At 55.3% G+C, this 21,496-nt stretch overlaps 2 protein-coding genes and 2 long non-coding RNA genes across 4 annotated transcripts; 1 reads left to right on the forward strand and 3 right to left on the reverse strand.

The window, feature by feature from the left end:
* Window positions 1-2,995: 2,995 nt before the first annotated feature.
* HOXA9 (homeobox A9) lies at window positions 2,996-6,132 on the reverse strand. Its single transcript, XM_061198606.1, has 2 exons — window positions 5,455-6,132; window positions 2,996-4,377 (listed from the first exon to the last, which is right to left on the reverse strand). Exons 1-2 carry the CDS (start codon window positions 6,032-6,034, stop codon window positions 4,139-4,141), a joined length of 819 nt encoding a protein of 272 aa, XP_061054589.1. The 5' UTR covers window positions 6,035-6,132; the 3' UTR covers window positions 2,996-4,138.
* A 3,790-nt stretch (window positions 6,133-9,922) lies between these two features.
* LOC133096821 (uncharacterized) lies at window positions 9,923-12,542 on the forward strand. Its single transcript, XR_009701842.1, has 2 exons — window positions 9,923-10,346; window positions 11,904-12,542. It is a non-coding gene; the product is annotated as an uncharacterized LOC133096821 (long non-coding RNA).
* Window positions 11,241-15,622, reverse strand: HOXA10 (homeobox A10). Its single transcript, XM_061198605.1, has 2 exons — window positions 13,956-15,622; window positions 11,241-12,782 (listed from the first exon to the last, which is right to left on the reverse strand). Exons 1-2 carry the CDS (start codon window positions 14,914-14,916, stop codon window positions 12,508-12,510), a joined length of 1,236 nt encoding a protein of 411 aa, XP_061054588.1. The 5' UTR covers window positions 14,917-15,622; the 3' UTR covers window positions 11,241-12,507.
* Window positions 15,623-15,932: 310 nt separating this feature from the next.
* On the reverse strand, window positions 15,933-20,907 carry LOC133096822 (uncharacterized). The gene is made up of 3 exons (XR_009701843.1): window positions 20,327-20,907; window positions 16,710-16,750; window positions 15,933-15,971 (listed from the first exon to the last, which is right to left on the reverse strand). It is a non-coding gene; the product is annotated as an uncharacterized LOC133096822 (long non-coding RNA).
* Between the last annotated feature and the right edge of the window lie 589 nt (window positions 20,908-21,496).

Here is a 21,496-nt window from a genome sequence, read left to right on the forward strand (position 1 = left end):
CGGGCTGCGCGTCTCTTCTCCACCTAGTGCGCAGTCCTCCATCGCGGCGCGGGGGCGGATTCATCCCTGACAAGTGCAAAGGAGCTCCGCCTGGCTCTGGGTCCTGTCTGCGCGGCTCAGAGGGAATCGGTTCCCTGGCAGCCGAGCAGGGAGAGCCGCCTCCCAGCCACCGGCAGGCCAAGGGCAAGAGAGGCCCCGCCTGGCAGTCCACGAAGCCGAGTTCCCAACCGGCCTGCACCTACCTGGAGCCTCCGTGATCGGTGGTGAGAAGCGGTCGCCACCGATCTGCTCCTCCGCCATTTATTTGTAGTTACATAAATCGAGCTTTGTATCTGCGGCTTGGATACACGGCCACGGGCGGCTCTTGGGGAAGTTATAAAAACCCCTTTCATCAGAGGTTGTGAAATTTTATGTATTATATAAGGAAATATAATGAAGGCGTGTGTCTGTAATACCGACGTGTGTATATAAACAGAAAAGGGCGGAGAGAGAGAGATAGGAGAGATGGCAGCCAAAAACCCAGTCCCCGGTTTTACAGCGTGTACAGCGCGGAGATGCAGGTTGTAAACATTTTGTGGGCTTGGCGGAGATTATTACAACCCAAATAAATGCACCGCGTGGTGTGTTCACAGGGCTCGGGAGTGCTTCGAAGTGTTCTCTGTTTGCTTTTGCGTTTTCCCTCTGAAACCATTCTGCACCCGGGGCTGATCCTCGCACCGGCGCTCCGTACCGCCTCCTGGAAGGCTCTGAGGCGTGTTCCCCCGCCCAGGGTCGAGAATAGGCTGGGCCTGGATTGGGGTTCCCTCCCTCCTCCTCCTCGCCTCCTGAGCAGGGGACGCCAGAGTAACCTCAGTGCCTCCACTACTCAGGAAATTCGGCGGCGAGAGAAAGCAAGGGAGGCTTTCACCACGTGAGCTCCTATCCTGGAGCTGGGATGTTAATATAATTATTTTAAATATCACATTTATTTTAGAATAACTAAAGCAGTTCCTGGTCTGTCCCCCGGGATTCCCCATCCTGCCATACCCACACCAGACAATTACCAAGAATGCCTTTACGCCCAATTTTCAGCCGCCTAATTTTATCGTCACGTTTTTAAGGCGGCCTAGTCCCGGGATCCTGGCTCGCCTGCGGGTGCTGGCTCTCCCGACCCTGTACCGGGGCGTAGACTTCGGGGCTCTCTCTCGGGCCGCCGCAGGACCCTTGGCCACCGTGTATGCCCTCTGCACACCCTCTGGGGGGGTCACCAGGTCCACGGGCTGTAGGCCTTAGTCCTTGTGTCTGTCCGCCGGTCAGTCGCGTTCTCCGAGCGTCGTCGTGATGCCCCGAGGCCTGTCCTGGGCTGGGAACGGTGACCCTAAATCGGTCCCCGCGCCTGGAGCTACTGCCCCATAGCCGCCGGACAGCTGCAGCCCCGCAGCGCTAGGCCCCCGGGATGGGGGAGAAGGGGGCGGGAGCGGTGCAGGCCAGGCGAGCCCCCGCCGCTTGCCTTTTTGTTTCCCAGCGAGGCTTCTGTCCAGGCGTGAGCTGCACCGAAAATATATGACCACCGTTCGCTCAAATCTGGGTCTCCCATTCCAAAAAAGCTTGCATCAAGTCGACATCTTAGGAACTTCCCAGAGTCAAGGCGGCGGGAGATGGCGGCGCGGGCGCCTTTTGCGTGGAGCCATACTGCCATCTGCTGGCCCCACCTTGACACTGCAGCCCAGCAGCCCGGCCTGAACTTCGTCAGCAGCCGCCGCGGGTCGGGCGTCCCACTCCCAAAGCTGGGCAAGGGCCTATCCCCGGGGGGTCTGCACGGAGCCCGGAATCTACGCTGCCGAGAGGGCAGTGCCCATAAAAGTGAGCTGTTTCCGCAGCCGCTTTATCGGCGGCAGACAGAGCAAACAAATGAAAGGGCTTTGGTGGAAAATGTTAATTGGGGCTGGACAGTTGTAAACTCATTAAGGGCCGAATTCCAGACAGTTCGCAGACCCGGCCTTTATGGCACACCCTTACTGCCCATTCTTTGAAGTTCCTTCTGTCTGCAACAACAGAGGGCGTCCCAACCTGGCGGCAGGGTGGGGGTGGGAGAAAGGGGACGCCCCATCCCCCGGCGCCCAGGCTCCCCTTTTCGGAGCCCAAACACAGATAACTTCGCAGAAATCGCGGGGGGTCGGGAGGAGGGGAAGGCGAGAAAAGAAAAAGGGGAAGATGAGGCTGAACCCTCCTCCACATCTAGAAGGCGCTCAGGCCTCCGAAGTTGTGGCCGTTCCCCCCGCAGCCCTTTACACCCCATAAACGGTAACAGCCCTCATTTTCTTTTATGGTGCTTGGGGCTGGTCGGTTGCTTGGGCTCTGCCTCTGTCAGGACTTGTGCTTGGGAGGGGTGCGCGGGGCGGGGCCCAGAGGCCCCCCACCCCCCGGCAGGCCTGGCAGGGCGCGGGGGCGCAGGCCTTCAGTCCCCTGAGAGCCCCTGACTGTCCGTGCCCGCGGCCACGTTGGGGCGGCCGGGCTCCAGTTTCCCTTCTGGCAGATTCTTTAGGAGGCAGGTCCTCAGCTCTCGGTCCTGCCGCAGCCCCCACCCCAGCTCCCACCCCCGTCCCCCCGCCAGGGAAGAAGGCCTCCCCGTAGTCGCCATGGATCCGGTTTGGGAAACTCTTGGGGCTCCAAGATGAAAGAGTGGCCTTTCCCAGCCACTGGCCACCCGTACGCGACACCCCAGCCCGACTTCTCTGAGGCCTCCCCGCTGTCCCGCAAATGGACACAAAGCCGGGAGCAGGGCTTCGCCGACCCTTGTTGTCCAGCGTTCCTCCGCTGCCTGCATCGCCAGACAGCCGGCCTGGTAGGCAGAGCTAACGCCCGTCCGAGCCTGGCTGCTGCAGGTTTTGGCTCCCGAAGGCCCGCTAGAGACTAAACTGAAGTTCTGTCCTCCTCCATTTCAGCCCGCCCCCACCCCAGACTCTACCCAGGCTCCCCTGTCCCGGAGAAGGTGCAAAGAGCTGACCCGCAAAAATTAGAAAAGGATCAATATTTTATTTGGCAAAAAGTTAAGTATTTCAACACAATTTGGTCAGTAGGCCTTGAGGTAACTCTTGCAAAATATACAGTGTACGTTCAGCCTGATGGAAACCCCAGATTCATCAAGGATACAAATCTACGGTAGCCCAATGGCGGTTTCATAGTGTATAATTTATTATCAATAAAATTAACTCCATTACAATAAGCATTCATTTTCCCCCAATTAAAATTAAACGTAAACCATAGGTAGTAACCTTCTGCACATACGTATAGCTCCAAGTTTCCTCACTGTTTGGTGCAAAAACAATATTCAAACTTGTTTGATTACTTTTTCTTTAATATGTGGATTATATATACACAATGGACAAGACAGGTCTATAGAGCCTGTAGAGACTAAAATGTCCGCATTTCAAAAATGGAGAAAACCATGAATCTATGCGTCCAGGAGAACCCTTTCTTTTCTTTTTTTAAAATTTTATTTCACTGGGAAATCCTTACAGCTAGTTTACAATCAAAGGTTAACAGCCTAGTTATACAGAAGACATATTCCACTACAGAGCTATACCCCTATGCAACTGCTTTCTCCCCTCATAAACAACCTGAGTTCAAATCGAATTCTAGCTTTCACAATCACAACGGGTGCATCACCCATCACATAAGTTTGAGTCACAAAACATAATTACCACAATAAAACAGTGTTCAAGTATCTGGGCAGATCGCTCTGCCGCACAAAAAGCAAATTAAATTAACTACACAGACTAAACACTATACAGCCTGCCGTCAACACTTGTGCATTATAAAAAGGTAGTTTTTTTTGTTTGTTTGTTTATTTGTTTTAAGTCAGGAACAGGTAGATTTTTAAAAAATATATACAAGCTAGCACATACAGCCATCAGCGCTAATGCCCCCCCCCCCTTTTTTCTGTCTTGTAGAAAATGGAAAGCTTACAATACCTCCTCCATCAAAGCGGCAGGCCAAGGAACCAGCCTGAGCAGGGTTTGCCAGGGGGAGATGAGGCCTGGAGTTTAGAGCCGCTTTCTGCGGGGTGGTGGAGGCCGGGGTGGGGTGGGGGGAGGAGAAGGGGACGGGCAGTTCTCTCTCTCTAGCTCGCTCTCTTTTCAAATTAACTTGAGTCACATCACTCGTCTTTTGCTCGGTCCTTGTTGATTTTCTTCATTTTCATCCTGCGGTTCTGGAACCAGATCTTGACCTGCCTCTCGGTGAGGTTGAGCAGTCGTGCCACCTCGTACCTGCGGTCCCTGGTGAGGTACATGTTGAACAGAAATTCTTTCTCCAGTTCCAGCGTTTGGTGTTTTGTATAGGGGCAGCGCTTCTTCCGCGTGGAGCGAGCGTGGAGCCAGTTGGCAGCCGGGTTACCTGCGTGGGAGCGAGAGAGAGGAGGGATTTAGGAGGAGAAGCAGCACACCCACCCCTCTCCGCTGGGGGCTAGGAAAACTCCTGGGGTCTTCAGCCAAAGTTCAGGACGCTGCTGAATTGGTTAGGGAAGGCAGGCGAGCCTCCAACACAATGGAATCCTGGCACAGACGCAGGGACGGTCACTTACAATTGCACGCCGTAAAACCTCGGCTCCCTCCTCCCCTCTGAGGCCCTCCTTTCTCTTCCTCTGTCCTCCGGTCCCCTCCTCTCCTTCCTCCCGCTCTCCGCACATTGTGTAAGAAGTGAAATTTGAAAACAGATCTCTTTCTTGCCACACAGGGGGAAACCACTCTGCCCTGCATTCCTTAGCAAGATTAATATTCTATTCTCCCTCTCACTGACTATCTTCCCTTCCCACCTTTCCTTCTACTACTCTCCCCACTCCTTATTTTGACCTCCCTGGAAGGCCGTGGGAGCTGGGCAGGCCGGCACGGTGCCCCTAGACACCCCAAGACCGTTGATCACTTCTCGGGTTTATTTGAATAATCTAGCATGGGGACCCTCGTGTCCCGGTCGCCTGCAGCCACATCTTGGGCAGGATTTACACCGCCATTGGCTGGAGTAAGAAGTGGAGGGAATCAACAGTCTTCCCCAGCGTCCCGGGTCAGGCTGCCCCGGCTGGCTGCAGTTGCTGCCGCCGCTCCCGGACAATCTAGCCGCACAAAAGACTTTCTCTGCCGCGTTGCTTTCGAAGAATCTCCCAAAGTATCTCTGTCTTGGTCCCGGGCAGCCAAGGAAAGGGGCGGTGGGTCTTGGCTCGTACCGCAGCGCCTGCCCCGCCCCCTCTCTCGGCAACAGCCGCCTCCCCTCCCCCGGAGCCCGGCGCGCCCGCTTGTCACTGCTTTCAGGACTTGGGGCCCCATCCGAGGCCTCCCAAACAGCAACTTCTGGCTCCCAGCCTTTGCTCAGGAGGCTCCTAGCGCGGGCGAAGGCTGGTTCCGGAGAAAGCTGGCGGGCCGGCAGATCCGGGTGGCCGGCGTGGAGGCAGTGGCTAGTCTGCAGGGAGGAGACACTTACTGGGATCGATGGGGGGCTTGTCTCCGCCGCTCTCATTCTCAGGATTGTTTTCGGAGAAGGCGCCTTCGCTGGGCTGTTTTTCTCTATCAACTGGAGGAGAACCACAAGCATAGTCAGTCAGGGACAAAGTGTGAGTGTCAAGCGTGGGACAGTCACCCCTTCTGGCCGACAGCGGTTCAGGTTTAATGCCATAAGGCCGGCTGGAGGGCAAGCCCGCGAAGGAGAGCGCGCCGGGCGTGGGCTCCAGCCAGGAGCGCATGTACCTGCCGTCCGGCGCCGCCGCCGCCACGGGCGCCTGGGGGTGCACGTAGGGGTGGTGGTGATGGTGGTGATACACTGCCGCGGGCACCGCATTGGCGCCCGCCGCGTGCACCGGGTTCCACGAGGCGCCAAACACCGCCGCCTTGGACTGGAAGCTGCACGGGCTGAAATCGGGGTGCTCCGCCAGCGCCGCGGCCTGACGGGGGGGCTGGCCCAGGGCTCCCGGCGCGTAGCGGCCCGCGCCCAGCTCATCCGCGGCATCGGCGCCCAGCAGGAATGAGTCCACGTAGTAGTTGCCTAGGGCCCCGGTGGTGGCCATCGCCGTGCCCCGCGCCCGGCCGGCCCGGCCCGACCCGCGGAAATTATGAAACTGCAGATTTCATGTAACAACTTGGTGGCACCAGGGGGAAGTACAGTCACCTAATAAGTTGCCGGCGCCCGCGCCCCCATTGGCCGCGCGCGTCACGTGCCCGGCCGACAGAACAATAACGCGTAAATCACTCCGCACGCTGTTAATGGCCCAGTGTTTTGCAGTCATAATTTTTATAGCAAAAGCCATATGTTTTTATGCAAAGGGATCGCAGCGCTCCACGATCGGGTTTGTTTTAATTGTGGCCAACGAAGATTAAAAGATCAAATCTGGCCTTGCCGCTGTACTCCCTCCCTCTCCCACCGCCACCACCAGACACACACTTCTTAAGCGGACTATTTTACATCACAATTAATCACGCCATCAGCAAGGCGCGGGTCCCGCGTGCGAGTGCGGCCGGCGGAGCCCCTCACATAAAATTAGACAATAATTGAAGCCATAAAAAGGCAGCCAAATCGCATTCTCGCTCTACTGTATTTAAATCTATATTTATGATATTTCATAAGGAGTTATTGTTTCAGAAGCCACACAGGCTGGTGGGAAGTTGGGAACGACCAACAGATCCATTTGACTCGTCGTGGCTCCCAGCTGTAAAAATTTACGAGGACTTGGAAAGGTTAAATTAGACTGTTGTGTTTGGTTGGCGAGCTCCCTGTAAATAATCCTTGTGGTCCCAGGAGATTCGAGTTTACCCGGGGCCGGTCGAGAAAAGTCAAATTCAACGCAGTATCCGTCCCAAACTGAGCCACCACCGCCCCTGTCGGAGGGCGCTGGGCAGGGACGGGCCGCCGAGAGGGCGGCACCTATTGTGGGCCCCCGTAATCTGCCCGACTGGAGCGCAGGGCGTCCGGACAGCTACCGAATTCTCCGCTGAGCCTCCAGCGAGGGCCCGACCGAGGAGCGGCCAGAAAGGGAGTGGCCAGCCGTCCCTGAGGCGATGGGCTTGCGGACCTGGTTGTGACCCGCACTCGGCCCCAACCCCGCGCACACGCGAGCCCAGCGCGCCCTGCTCGTGGTCAGCCCGGAATCACTATCCCCCACCCCCGGCGGACGCAGCAGGCGGCCCAGCCCCGTGCTCCAACCTCGAAGGCCCTAACGCTGAGCTCTGCAGGCCTCGTCGCATTCCTTGAATCTGAGCTGCGAAAAAACACGAGGCAGTTATCAATGAAAGGCGAGTCCGCTGGCGAAAAGGCAGACCCGCCTAAGAGATCCCGCGGCTCCAGTAGCCGGGAGGCCCGCACCGGAGCGGTTGGCCTCCGGGTCCCCGTATGAGTCCTTCAGGGCTCCTTCCTTCCTGGCTCCTATCCCGGGCCCGCCTCGGTTACCCACCCGACCCGAGGCTCGGCAGAGTTACAAGGCCCAAAGCGAGGGGCCGCTGCTCAAGTCCAGGGCTAGAAATTAAAACGGGGAGGGGCACAGGGCATTAACTTTTAATCCCATTCCTTAGTTTGGCCAAATTGAGGAAGGTATTTCTCACCCCTTAGAGTCTTTCAGAGGTAAATTAAAAGGCCTCGGCCTAGATGTTAATTGAAAAACAAAAACAAAAAGCTACTCCAAACCCGAACAGAAAGAGGCGACTCCTAAAAACGGGGTAATTAAATTCACGTGTGAACACTGTGCTTGCAAGAGTGTGTTTCTCATTAGCCCACTTCCCTGGAGGCGAGGGCGGGCGGGCGGGCGGCATCGGTCGCTTCCATCTTCTTTTTTGCCTTCATCCTCCCCAACTGTTCCAGTAATCCCCCAAACCCTGATACACCCCTATCCCAGGCGGGGACCCTCAAATGCCAGGCTCTCCCCGAGAATGAGGCTGCGAAGCCGCGCAGAGACCAACCGGGTGCCCCTTCCTCGGCCCGCGCCGGAAGAGGGAAGTGGCCGACACAATGAACTCCCACGTGGCCGGTCCTGGCCGCCTCGGCCCCCTCCTGCCTAATATTTTCCTTTCCCTGTAAATTCCTCCTCCTTATCCGCACCCTCACCGCAGCCCCGGGTGTCCCAAATATCGACCTCTTAGATTTTCATTAAGAAAAATTAACCCTGGAGGAAACCTTCACTCCTAATTGTAATTGTCTGCCAACGGGCTGGATACGCCTGCTTGCCGTTTCCATTTTTTTTTTTTTTTTTTGTAGCCAGAGAAGACACCAGTGATTATTAGTATTTTTTTAAATTAAAAGGCTGGGTTTCTTTAAATAGCCTTAGCGCCCCCAAATAGGACGCTTACTAAATGATTAGCAGGCGTCGAGAATTAAGCAGTCTCTACTGATGCCTAGAAAGGAGGGAAATCACAAAACTAAATGTTATCCCTATTTAGCCCACAGGTTTGGGGAGAGAATATTCAGGCTTTTGTGTCTGCTTTTATTTTGGAGGTGAAAAGGATTGTGTGTGCATACAGAAACAATAAATGGGTGTGATTACAAAATGCCTCTTCTAGCCTTCTAGAGTTCAAAAACCTTGGCCTCCAAAACAAATCCAATACTCAGGTCCTGAAAATGGCAGGGAGGAATTGAGGCGAATGCCCTATGCCGGGCTTTCAGAAAACAGGAGGGCAGGCTGAGCAGTGAAAATAGTTCCTGGGCTGCTGGAGCTGGGAAGGGAAGCGCTGCTCCGTGGGCTTTAGCCTGAAGGCCCGCACGTGTGTTGGGGGATATGGAGGGGTAGAAGTTGTTTTCAGTTCCCTGTAGCGAGAATGGTCCCTCTGGCTTCAAACCGTGGCCTACAACTTGGAACACGGACTCAAGTTTGTATTCCAACAGTTCTGGAATTTAGGATTCCTTTCCCCTATTATTTGAAACAGACTGGCACTGGAAGGGTTCCCTTCTCTAGCATCTGTCCCCACAAGGATGCCATATCTGAACCTGACAGAAGTTACTGGCAAGCAAGCAGCCAATCTTTGCCCTAGCGGGGCTCCCTTATCGCGGTTAAAGCCGGAGCCTGGACTCGCAGGCCGGGAGAGCCGAGGAAGCTTCCCGCCAGAGTTCCCTGCGTGATGCTCCACCGAGCCTGGCTAGGCCTCAGCCCAGGTCTCAGCCTCAGCTCCCCAGTGAAGTTGGCGACAGGCCTCCTTGCCCTCGGAGTGGGCACACAGAAACGCCGCGAATGCCCCTAATCAGATCTCCTAGGCTGCTGTGGAGTAGAAACGCCAGGCCGCCGCCATCCGGTCGTGATCGTAACCGAGACCTTGTCTGCGCCGTGGCATACCAGGCCCAGATCCACAGCCCTCGACAGCCTCGACCCTCGAGCCCTTCCTCTGCAGATTCCGACCCCTACTTGAACGCGCATAGAAAAATAAGACACCCTCCCTCCACCGCTCTCCCCAAGCAAGCCCTGGATCTCTCCCGGTTCCCTCCCAAAGGAATGTTGGGGAGGAGAGGAGGTGGAGATAGAAAACTGGACATAGACCGAAGGTGAAAGAAAAACAAAGAAAAGGAAAGAAAAAAAGGAAGGAGTAAAGAAGAAAGAGAAAAAAGAGGAAGGAAGGAGGGAAGGAAAGAAGGAAGAGTCAAAGGCAGCTCTTGGGAGAAGAGGGCGGTTTACAGAGAGAAGGGTAAGTGACAAAGCCAGGATCCCAGCTCCTGTCAGCCCGGTCCCTCATAATTTAGACTGAGTCTCCACTAGCAAAGGGATCTTTCCTGATCCCATACCCTGGATTGGGGCTGGAGGTGTCCCAGCCTTGCAGGAGAATGGCAGTCCCTAGCCAGGCGCAGGCCTGGAGCGGGGGAGGCCCAGGATGGAAGCGTGCGCCCCTGACCTTGAATGGCCCGAGGCCCAGAATTCCTACCACGCCCCTGGCGTCCTCGAAGGAGCACCTAACCTGACCGTACCTGCTCCGGGCCAGGTGGGGGCGGGGGGGTGAGGCCAGCAGCCTGGTAGAGCGCTGAGAAGGAGGCAGCGTCGAGGCTCCTGCGCGGGATAAGCCGAGGTTGCCACCGCAGGCCTGGCACGACCAGGGCCCGGATGCCCCGCCCGGCCCGGCCCCCGCGCGCACAGGTACCTGAGACGATTTCAACTGAAGTAATGAAGGCAGTGTCGTGCTGTCGAGAGAAAGGTGGATCCCAACAACAGGAAACTACCTAAATCACCGACCAGTTCTGGTGCTGCCCGCGCGGAGCTGCCTCGCCCGCCGCCGCCGCCGTTACTGCCGCCGCCGCCGCCAAAGGAGAACCCTGTGATCGCGCCCGGCCCCTCGCCAACCTGCGCCCGCCGCTGTCACTGTGTGTCCCGGGCTGCCGCTAAGGCATCACGGAGGGAGAAGCCACCGGCCCCGGTAAGGTAAACCTGGGAGAAGAAGGGAAGGAAGGTAAAGGAGAGAGAGGAAAATGGAAGGAGGGGAGAAAGCGAGAAGAGAGGAGGGAACGAGCAGTGTGCAGGCTGGTTTCCCAAATCTTGCAGCTCAGCGACCCGGCGCGGCGCCGAGCGGCGGCAGCCCTGGGCGATTCGAAAGCGCAAAGGACAGCAAGGAGTCCGGCTCCCTGTCTGGCCTCGGCCTCCCGCGCTCGCTCCCTGCCACTCGCTCTCCCTCTCTCTCCCTCCCCGCCAGCCAGCCAGCCAGCCGGGGCGCGCGCTCCTGCGCCCCCTCCCCCCTGCTGTCGCCCCCCCCCACCTCCCGCGAGCAGGAAACGCGTGGCCCCGCCGAGGCCGACCAGGTCGGGGAGGCCTGCTGGGGGAGGGAGGACCCATGCAGCCCCGCCGCGGTCTACCTAACCGCTGCTGCGGACGCTAGTGACGCGCTGTGGGCCCAGCCTGCTCCCCGGAGTCCTAGGCTGGGGGTCATTTAGGACCCGGAGACCCACGAAATAACCAGCCTCTGCGAACCTCCCCGGGGGCTACCGAAAGAAATCCTGTTTGGCTTCCTCTGTCTATGCAGCTCCCCTCTCAACTGAAACCACTGGTCCAAGACAGCCACAATCCAGATATACTAGCAAGTCATAAAACTGAACAAAAGCCGACAAACCTTACGGCACCAGGGCTATAGGGCCCAGACAAATTACGACCGTCTAGGTAATATTTAAATAGATGCCTAAAGTAATTGCAGGGGGCGCGGGCTAGTCCTCCTGTTGTAAAAGTGGTGGACGGGATAAAGTGGAAGGTGAAGATAAGAAGTAAAAAAAAAAAAAAAAGGTAAAATTAAAAAGCTTCATTCCACAGCTTTTATTCTTCTATAAGAACATAAACATCGTCTTTTCCACGCACAGCAGCATTACAATATTAATTTATTCTGATTTAAGATTAGAAGTAAATAGAGCTAGAACTAACATTTATAATAACGATAGAATGCATTTGCATAAAACAAGATTGGCAATTTTTCATAATAATAGACATTTATACAGATTTGTATTTTATAGTTTTTTCTTTTTCTGCACCTACAGGTTTGACCCTTTTATGCATGTAACTTCACAGTATAAAGGAAACCCAACAGTGTCTCCCTTCTCTAGTCTATTCTGCTTGCCCCAGCCCTCCTTGGCTTCCATGAATTTTAGAAAGAAAAAGAAAAGAAAAGAAAAGAAAAAAGGGAAAAACGAGGAAAAAAACCTCCACAAGATAGGGAGAATTATGGTGTGCTTGTTGTGTGTTACCAGTGGTAACAATTATTTAATGACAAAAAAATCCACTAAATCTGCAGGTATAAACAAAACAACATATGATTATTTATCTACAGCCAGAAGGGCATGGAAATTCAGAGTAAGTGAAGTAATTTAGTCCCACAATGTGAGACCTTACACAAACTGGAAGAGAAGTTTCCTTCTCCTGGTCATTCTTTTCTTCTTTTAAAGCTGGGATATCTTACAGAGGAAGGAAAAATTAATCTTTCTGACTTTCTCAGTTTTGCCAATCAGCCAAAGTCAAGCCCTTTTGCCAACCTGCGTGTCCATGCCTGCAAGCCCTTCTCTTTGCCAAGGAAGAAAGGAAGAAAGAAAAAAGAAACCCAGGGGCCTGTATCCCCTGATTAAACACAGCCCAGCACTCCAGGCAGGCAAGCCCGGTGGCGGCTCCTTGCACCATTGACCTCAGGCCAGACACCTCAGCTGCCTACAATGCGACCTCCGCCTTCTGGCTAGGTTTGCCGGCCCTGCAGGAAACCAGCTCCACCGGGAGGACAGAGGCCACTTCAAGCAGTGGAACCCCGAGACAGCAAACCAGCCCTGTCACCGCTTTACATTTAGGACAATATCTCTCTATATAGAATTTTAGCGCTATATGGCTTTTCCCCCCAGAAAACAACAAATAAACCAGCACCAAGCAAACAGAAAAAGAAACAAAAAGTCAGAACAAACCAGCCCTGCACAGATGTAACGGCCAGCGAGATGGTGAATGTGGGAGGGAGGAATGGGGCTCCGGCACAGGTGCAAGTTCCTGGGCAGAGCCGAAGACAGAGGGAGCAGAACGGCTCTCTGGAAGCGAAAAGAACCACATTGCCTGGAGCTTCATCAGGAAAAATTAAAGTTGGCTGTGAGCTCCCGGATCCGGTTTTCTCGGTTCATTTTCTTCAGTTTCATCCTGCGGTTCTGAAACCAGATTTTAACTTGTCTGTCCGTGAGGTGGACGCTGCGGCTGATCTCTAGGCGCCGCTCTCGAGTAAGGTACATGTTGAACAGAAACTCCTTTTCCAGCTCCAGCGTCTGGTGCTTGGTGTAGGGGCAGCGTTTCTTCCGGCCGCTCTTTGCAGTGAGCCAGTTGGCTGCGTTTTCGCCTTTGGAATTGCCTGGCATTTAAGAGAATAAAGAGGGGAAGGTTAAATCGAGGCCCCGCGGGCCGCACGCAGGGGTGAATTCGGATCGTGCCTACCGTAAGAGGGATGCCCTGAGTCACACAGAGAGAGTTATGCCCCCCTTTAGCATGCCCAGGGAGAGAAATTCCTCCAAAAGTCATGTGCAAAATCGAGTGGGCCTCCAATCTACACCTACTCTCCCAATTTACATTTTCCTCCACTTTTTTCCAAACACCTGTTTTAACACAAAGCTGCCAGGCGCTTGCAGAAGGAACGGCCTGGGAGGGCAGGCTGTATATCTTGAACTTAACGCCTTTCTTTGCTTCTCGCCCCAAGGCAGACAAGCATTTCCTGCAGCTCCCAGGCTGGGGGCACAGAATGGTTACTTGGAAGGGGGGCAGGCAACGTGGCTGTGTCTCACTCCAGTTCCCTGGTTGCCCAAGGCCTGATGAGGAGAGGAAGAAAGACATAGATGGGACATGGGGAAGGCACGAAAAACTGATTGGAGTCAAGGGCCCTGCCTCGCGTCTCTCCAGGAGCCAGGGACGTGCAATCTGGGCGATTTCGAGTTCCAGGGGAAGCGAAATGGCCCCTTTCTGACTCTCAGATCAGGGCCCAGGCATCCGGGCTGCATATGCCTTTTCTTCTCCCCGCAACGAGAATTCCCGTCCCTCCAGCAACTTTGAAAAAAGCAAGGGGGATCGTAAACTCGAACTTCGCCGGTTAATGGGCTTATTTATTGGTGCTGGCGGCTGCTTATTTTGGATGCCTTACAAACATCCGCGCTATCTGCGGGCGAGACACTTTCCCTCCCTCCCCCTCCTCCCCCCCCCCCCGCGTGGGCCGCGCCTGGCAGGCTGGGCCCAGACCACCGCTTAGGGTGCTCCGGGGCTCGGAGAAGGGCACGCACAAGAGGGGAGCTGCTTGCCGGTGTCCTCGCCCCCAGTCGGAGGACGTCTTGGTGTGGGGCGCTAAGCCTGACATGAATTTTTACTGCGTCCCCACGCCCAAATATTAAAAAGCAAGTTCACAAGGTCAGCCTGCCTGCAGTTCGGGCCAAGGCCGGCCGGCTGCCGTGCGGACTCCTGGCTCTCTGCTCCTTCCCTTTTCTGGGTCTGCCTGTCTGCCGGCCCGCCTGACTGCGGCCCTTCAGCGCGCCCTGCTTACCCAGGGAGTCCTTCTCGGGCGAGGCTTTGCTGCTCTCGGAAGGGGCGGGGGAGAGCTCCTCCGCAGCCGAAGACGACGCGTGCGCCTCCTCGTCGCCCTGCGAGCCCCCGCCGCCGCCACCGCAAGCCAGCGTGGGGGGCGGCGGCGAATCGAGGGCTCGCTCCTTCCGGGCTGCATCCGCAGAACCGGAGGCGAGCGCGGGTGGCGGGTCGAAGCCGCGCCCCGGGGGCTGAGCAGGGAACGGGCCGGCGCCGAGCTGCTGCGCGCCGCCGCCGCTGCCATAGCCCTTGGCGGTGCCATAGGTCTGAGAGAGGCGGAAGTAGCCAGGCACTGGCACCCCGCTGGAGGTGCCCAGGGCGCAGCCGTCAGGCGGCGGGCCCCGCGGGAAGGGGCCCAGCTCGGCAGTGGCGGACGAGCCTTTGGGGCATTTGTCAGCCGAGTCGTAGAGGCAGTAGGAGCTCTCCTCTTTGATGTTCTGCGCGAAAGAGCACGAGGTGGCCTGCGGCGGGGGCTGGGGTGGTTGCGGCTGGGGCGGCGGCTGCTGCTGGGGCTGCGGCGGCGGCGGCCCTTCGGGCGGCTCCAGCCGGCATGACCGGGGCGCTTCCAGCCACAGATCTATAGGCGCGGGCGCGTAGCCGTGAGACCCGGAACCCAGGCCCCCGCTGCCACCACCGCCGCCCGGCGACGCCGCCTCATTGCGCTTGCCTCCCAGAGCCGGGAAGAGCCCGCAGCTCTGCAGCCCGTAGGGCAGGTCGGCGGCCGACGGCAGGTAGACCCCGCCGTGGGCATAGTAGCCGCCGCCGCCGCCGCCCCCCGCGCCGCTGCCACCACCGCCAGCCTCGCCTCTGCCGGAGCTGATGAGCGAGTCGACCAAGAAAGAGTTCGCGGCGGGGCTCTCCGAGCATGACATTGTTGTGGGATAATTTGGCGAAGGAAGCAGATAGCCCTTTCTGGCTGACATTTCTTGTGCAAAACATGCTGAATACGATTAGCAATCCCCCCGCACCGCGGCGAGCGCCCGCAGCCAATCCTGAGCCAGAGTTTCCGCGCGACCACTCCCAGTTTGGTTTCGTAGGCGCGGGGCCGCTCTCCGAGGGCGCCCTCCGAGCCCGCGATTGATATAAATATGTAATCTGTATTGATGGGCCGCGAGACGCACACCCAATACCTCAGCCCAAAGGCCAGGAGCTGCGGGGGCCGCCCCAACGTGGCTGGTAGGGGCCCTGGCCCCTGGGCTCGCTCCCCCCATGCCCAGGCGCGCGCCTTCCTTTGGGGCCTGTTTGAAGGGCCCCTGGGCCCCGCGCAGTTAACAAGTGGGGTGTTTACGGTGCGCACCCCGGCCCGCCTTGGGTGCTCCCCATTTTAATTTCGGAATCAGCCACCAGACCTCGGTGCACTCTAGACACTAAGGGGGGCCGTCAGGGCCTCAAGCTCTTCCCATTCAGCCCTGGAACTGGAGCTGTCTCCCCAAGGTGGTGGACCTATTCCTAAGGTCACCAGGATCCTCAGAGTGTCCGAAATGCAGAGCAGACTGGAAGCCGGCAGTTGCCACTTCTTTCTTGCATCCCTCACAGAACTCTCCCCAAAATGCAACGCCCTGGCCTCTCAACCCCGTATGCGCTCCGCTCCTCCTCCGCCAGTGGGTTGATCCAGTTAGGATGTTTACCTATGGCGTGCTCACCTGGCTCGCCTTCTCTGCAGCTCCTGTCGGTGAACCTTGGTGGGCTGCCACGAGTGGGGGGTCAAGGCGACTGACAACTTTGGCTGAGAGACTTCCCCACCCTTACTCCAAGGCCAGAGGGAGGTCCAGCCACCCCGCAGCCACATCACCCTGGCAGCCTCCAAGCTCATACGCCTTTGGGGGAAGTGAAAGAAATATTGATCTTCAGGGTTTTTGGCTTACCGGGAGGCGAAGACCTGGAGGGGGAAACTTGGAGGGGGAGTGGCAAACGGACACCTCTGCCACACAATTCTCGAACTCTCCCTTTAGCCTTGGCATTCGCACGCTGCTGGAGGCTACGACAAGAACGAGTGTCACCACACTCCTGCGTCTCGGTCCCCTCCCCTCTTCCTCCCTCCCCTCCAAACCCACGGCTGGGGCATCCCTCACTCCCGCAGAGTGCGCATTTTAACGAGGCCCGCGGTGAGGAAATCCGTTCTCTGTGAGGCCTGGCTGGGCTCGTGGCCCAGTTATAGGCGCGTTCGGAGGCCAGGCCCTTTGCTCAACAGACACCGGGGCCTCCTTCTTCCCTGGCTCTAGGGACCGCGCTCTTAGTCAACTGGAAACGGCAGGCGCTAGCCCCCAAGTGTGGGCCTCATACATGTCTCAGGAAATGCGACCTTTTCCGGCCGGATCCAGGGAGCCCAGGAGGTCGCTGCCTTGCCCCTGGCCTACGGGCTAGAGCTCTCCAGGATGCCCCAGGCCTGCCCACTACGCCAGCTCCGCTCCCTGCAGAGTGCTTGACTGGAGCTGCCGAACGTCGGGATCCCGCTGCGGGCGGCGGCGGGGAAAGACCCTTGCCTTCCGGGTGATTTGCCAGGCACTTGGCCTTGTTCCTCCCAACATGAACTCAGTCGGAGGAGGAAGCCGACCCTGAGAGGACCCAGAGAGAGCGTATGGGAGAGCTGGCGGCAGAGCCCTGATGCTGGCTTCTGAGATGCAAGTAAGCAGTTGCGGTCTCTGCCGGCAGCCGCTGCTCGGCGCGCAGCACCCGGAGGCCGTGCCACCGCTTGCGCTGCGCTCCAGCCACTTACACCTCTGTGCCCCGCGGTGACCGGCTCTGCAGACTGGACGTCTGGGGTGGAGAAGAGAGGGATAGAGAAAGAGAGGAACAGAAGGAAAGAAGGACAGAGGGAGAGAAAAGAGAGGGAGAAAAGGGGAGAGAGAGCATGAGAGAGTCAGCTCTCTCCAATCCGACAGGGTCTTGAGGCTGCAGTAGCGGCGCAGCTGAATCAAGTGAGGGGTCTGTGCCGAGAGATCAGGATCTGTCCTTCACTCTCCATATCGCTCAAACGCACAAGGCCAAGGCAAATTTTAATCGGGCTAGGCTCACGAGGTCAACGAACTTGAGTACCAAAAGCTTTAGACCACGCAGCCCAGGATCCTTCCCCAGATGGGCTTGGTCCTTACCCACCTTGTAAGGAGAGTGAAACTGACTGGGACTCTCATGCTCAGCAGTGCTACTGGGAAATGCCACAAAGCTGAGAACTGCCTGAGAAGGGGGTTTTGCCTCTCAGCACTGTCCATACCTCTCAGGAAATCTCTGCCCAGTGGGAAGTAGGTTCCAAGTACAGGAGAGGGTCCCTTGAGGAGAATGAGCCCCAGCAGGCCAGTGAGCCAGGACTTGGTGCCTTTTCAGACAAAATGCAGAAAGCAACTTCCCAGCCCACAGGTTAGGAAGGACCAGTGGCCACAGGAGAGAATGCTTGAGATGGTGGAGGCTAAAAAAATAAAGTGAAAGACAACGCTCTAAAGATCTAAACCGTCTTTCTTAAACTTTTTGGAAGTTAAGGCCCCCTTTGGTAAATCTAAGGCCACGTTCTGACTCTTATCCTGTGAAAAATGCACATCTGTGCATTCCTACAATTTGACCCATTATTTTCAGGGAGTTCACAGACCCCTCAAAGCCTTTTCCTTGGAGTCTCCAGAATGTTCCAGGGCTCTCCGGGAAATCAGCAGCCCTGCCAGTTTGACTAGTAAGACAAGCTGGGTACCCGGCTGTAGGCAGCTCAGGCCCAATCTAGTTAGAGCTCTGTAGGGTGGCCAAATGGGCTTCTAGGCTGAATGGGATCCAAGAGCATGCACGCTCCAACCAAGGTTACAAATATCAGTTTGGTACCGCATCTGCTATGAGAAGGCCACCTCAGCTGTGGAGCAGAGGTGGAAGGCCTGCTGAGGGCTCACACACCATGGCATTGGCACTTGGGTCTTCACGGACCTTTGGGGAAAGCTGGATGTTTCTCTCCAGCGTCTTTTCCCCCCTTCTAATAAACCAAACGGGATGTTGAGTTTGTGCTGTTTCTTGCTTGAAAAAAAAAAAGAATATGTAAGCCTGTGTGGGATCCCCTCTCTGGCCCAGATTGCCACTCCACCTCCACTGCTGAGCCGAGAGTGTGTGGAGAGCCCGCAGATGCGCCTGGGAAGCAGACTGGCCTGCCTGGCTGGCTGGTTCGAACAAGAAGATATCCACACAGCAGAAGCTCAAGTAAAACGCCGGCTGCCTTCTCAGTCAGTCTTAGGGCTCCCAGCATCCCCGACCGCCCCCAAGCCTCCACACTCTCCAGACTGTAACACCGAGGTGTTAGCTTCCTCAATGAAATATTCCATTTATCGATCATCTCAGCTTTCCGGGGGTTCCCTACCCCCAAGAGATTAAGAAAAACAATTCAATTGCAGCATGGGTTGGCTTCTGGACACTCTCTCTCCCTCTCGCCCATTTGCCTTCTTTTTTTCTCTTTCACCCTCTTTCCCAGCTGCCGAATTTCTCTCTTGTTGGTCAGGATGCCTTTGACCTAAAACTCTCTGGTGTCTACTTGCTTCAACCAGGCCTGTGCAGCTGCCAGGGCCCACATTTTATTTAGGAGTAAATATTGCTCATTTCTACCTGGTTAATTACATGCCCCTTCAGCTATGGAGCCGAAGTAAATGCCAGGCTGGTGAAATAAGCCCTTTGGCAAGGATTACCATGCAGTTCACCAGATAGCGGATTGCTTCTCCTGAGTAGGCCCTTGCAAACCACGAGAAATAATAAACTGTTATTACCAAAAATTATTCTTATAAAAAATACCAGGTACTGAGATTGAGATAGCCAGTAAACAATTTGTATCTGAAGGTCACTCTCAATGCTTTCTTGGCTCAGAATTATCTGATCAGCTGTGGAGTTGAGATGCAGCCCCAGAGAGGAAAAATAAATGCTACTTCCACAAATCCAGCTTTAACAAAAATTCTGGACTTTTTTGATTCACGCATTCACTGCATATTTAAAATTTTGGGGGGTGAGCAGTAAATTTCTTCTCCTGTTCATCTTTAAGAATGTCAGCCTTTTCAGGGATACAGTATTTGATGTGTCTGCTTAGAATCAATCAGGTGCAATGTGTCCCTAAATTTTTTTCTATATCCAACCACTGAACTGACCCTTCTCTCCTGAAGGGGGGAGTGTTGGGGCCTTTTCATTCACCCCTCACATACACCCCTCAATTGCAATATCCTTAGTTTCGTCCATCATAAACTGCCTCTGGCCTTGAAACTAGAGGCAGCTTTGGGATTTTAGGGAAGGCTCAGGCTGCAGAGAGCACCGTGTGGGCGCCCACTCCTTGCTTTATTCTGGCAGAGTTTGGGACACCATGCTCAACAAAGACCAGTGACTGTGATCGGCAAAATTATACATGCACACACAGGCGGCACATACTTTCTCTGAGATTCCCCCCCTATTCACCCATGCACAGTATATTTGTGAAAAGAAAATAACCATTTCGAGAAAAGAATGAAAACATACTGGAATAAAATATTTGAAACTAGGAAAAGAGGAAATTTGAATCTGGCCTCCAAAATGTAAGTGATATGATTATTTAAAACTTGTTTTATGACAACTCTGATGGAGAAACTGATCAGAGTTTATCCTCAGTGCCAGCCTTTGAAAATGTATAGGTATTTACCAATACATTTTTTGCGCATTTGCAAAATGTGCAAAAGATCTCATTTTTGCATCTAAGAAATTGCTGCAAAACTCCAGCCAGGTTTATAGTGGTACATTCCAAATAAGCAACACAGACTTCCCTGGGAGCCTCAAAAATATAATGCTACTTTTCTGAATTGACCTTTTTTGGAACAAATGTTACCCCCAATCTGCTGGGCAAACCTAGAGATCGCACATAGTAGGAAACCAGCTACCTCCCTGACTTCTGCCCCAGGGAATAAGCCTGCCCCAGCAGCTACGGTCGCTGACCACCTCATTGTTTCGAGTAGAAACTTTCAGTTTTCCCCAGTCCCGCCATCTCCCCCCACCTTTTTTTTTTTTTTTTTTTTTTTTTTTTTTTACCACCACAATCCTGTATCCCAGCACAGCTGGGACCCTTTTGCTTGGATGCTCCCCATCCCAGGTTCATCCCATTCTGAATATTTCTACAAAATCTAAAGATCGCCTTAGGTGAAATGCTGGCGCATAGAGTTAAAATCGTCAGCTTTTCCACTGAGGCCTCCTCCCCCTGCTTTCCAACCTTAGGAGGCGACGAGAGAAGGGGGGTAGAGTGGGCTGAGCGCCTATAGCGTCACCCCCCAGCTCACAAACCCAGCCACTTTCCCAGCCCTGCTCAGACACCGGCCCCACTCCCGCCCCAGCCAGATTGAAATTGCTAAACTTGTGGCCTCTTACCTTGACACATTTCCGAAATCACTGCCAAGGGAAAGCTGGCTTCTCCGCGCCGCGACGCCTGCGAGGCCTAGAGAAGGCGCGTTGCTTTAAATTACAACACCAACCACCTCTTGAAGGTGAGCCCCCCTTTTTTTGATACGAAGGAGAGCGGGACAAGTGAAATAATGTAACGTGCCGCTCTTAGTATCTAAAGCGAACAAAGGCCAAGAAATGCGCTGGGGTTCCCGGCTCCCCGGCGGCTTTGACATTGATCGGAAGTGCGCCATCTCGTGGCGGCTGAGCGCCTAGGCCGGGCCCGAACTCCAGCCCGGAGCCGGGAAAGGAGAGCAGGCTCAAGGCAGAGACAGAGGGAGAGAGTGTGCCCAGCCCGCTGCTAAAGAGATCTCATTTTTACATCTAAGAAATTGCTGCAAAATCCCAGCCGGGTTTATAGCGGCGCATTCCAAATATGCAAATTGGCCGGCCCCGGACGGGTTTACGACCACATTGTCACAGCCATCGGAGGATGGGCTTTTATAGGGCTCAGAAATCAAACCCGCGCCCGCTCGCCGCCCTCCCTCGAACAGTCCTCCTGGCTAGACTCTCTGTAGCAACTTGTGAGACTTGGTTAATCTTTAACCGTCCCAAAGGAAGTCTTCTTAAATCCTAGGCTTCCCTGCCCACTCCTTCCCTGCCCCCCAGGAGAGTCCTTGTTCACCTCTGTGTGTCTGTCTATCAACCTAGACGTTCATCTCGGGGGTCCGTCCCATTCCCCTTTGAGCTTGATTTCCCCAGTCGCGCAAGTTAGACAAACACACAAACAAATTAACAGAGCGGGGGTATGGGGTCTGGGGCCTCTCTCCAAATTCCATCCTCTCTGCTGCTCTGGTCCTGCCTGAGTGGCTAGGGAGAGAGTGGGGATGGGGGTGGGTGGGCAACAAAAGGCTCTGGCCTTTCGCCCTGCCCCTCAAGGTTATGGGTGATGTCCAAATTTAAGGCAGAAGTTCAAAGGCAGGAAACAAAGAGGAAACCAGTATCTTTCTTTCCCCAAAGGGAAAAGGCAGCCTCAACTGGGAGCTGGGGAGAAAAGAAAGCGCTCTTAGAGGCTCCTGAGAGTCTGCTCTGTCTTTGTACCCAGACCAGTCTCCCTCTTGCTGCAGGGCTCCCCAGGGCACCCTAGAGTGTTTCCAC

Source organism: Eubalaena glacialis, chromosome 8, assembly GCF_028564815.1.
Source record: "Eubalaena glacialis isolate mEubGla1 chromosome 8, mEubGla1.1.hap2.+ XY, whole genome shotgun sequence".
NCBI lineage: Eukaryota > Metazoa > Chordata > Mammalia > Artiodactyla > Balaenidae > Eubalaena > Eubalaena glacialis.

What these genes read in the sequence shown, in the direction of transcription:
- HOXA9 (XM_061198606.1), bottom strand. Translation starts at nt 6,034, where the DNA reads ATGGCCACCACCGGGGCCCTAGGCAACTACTACGTGGACTCATTCCTG. An exon ending in CAAGCCCCCCATCGATCCCA is followed by an intron (nt 4,378 to 5,454) that starts GTAAGTGTCTCC and finishes GCTCCCACGCAG; the next exon opens with GTAACCCGGCTGCCAACTGG.
- HOXA10 (XM_061198605.1), bottom strand. Translation starts at nt 14,916, where the DNA reads ATGTCAGCCAGAAAGGGCTATCTGCTTCCTTCGCCAAATTATCCCACA. An exon ending in GCCCGAGAAGGACTCCCTGG is followed by an intron (nt 12,783 to 13,955) that starts GTAAGCAGGGCG and finishes CTTAAATGCCAG; the next exon opens with GCAATTCCAAAGGCGAAAAC.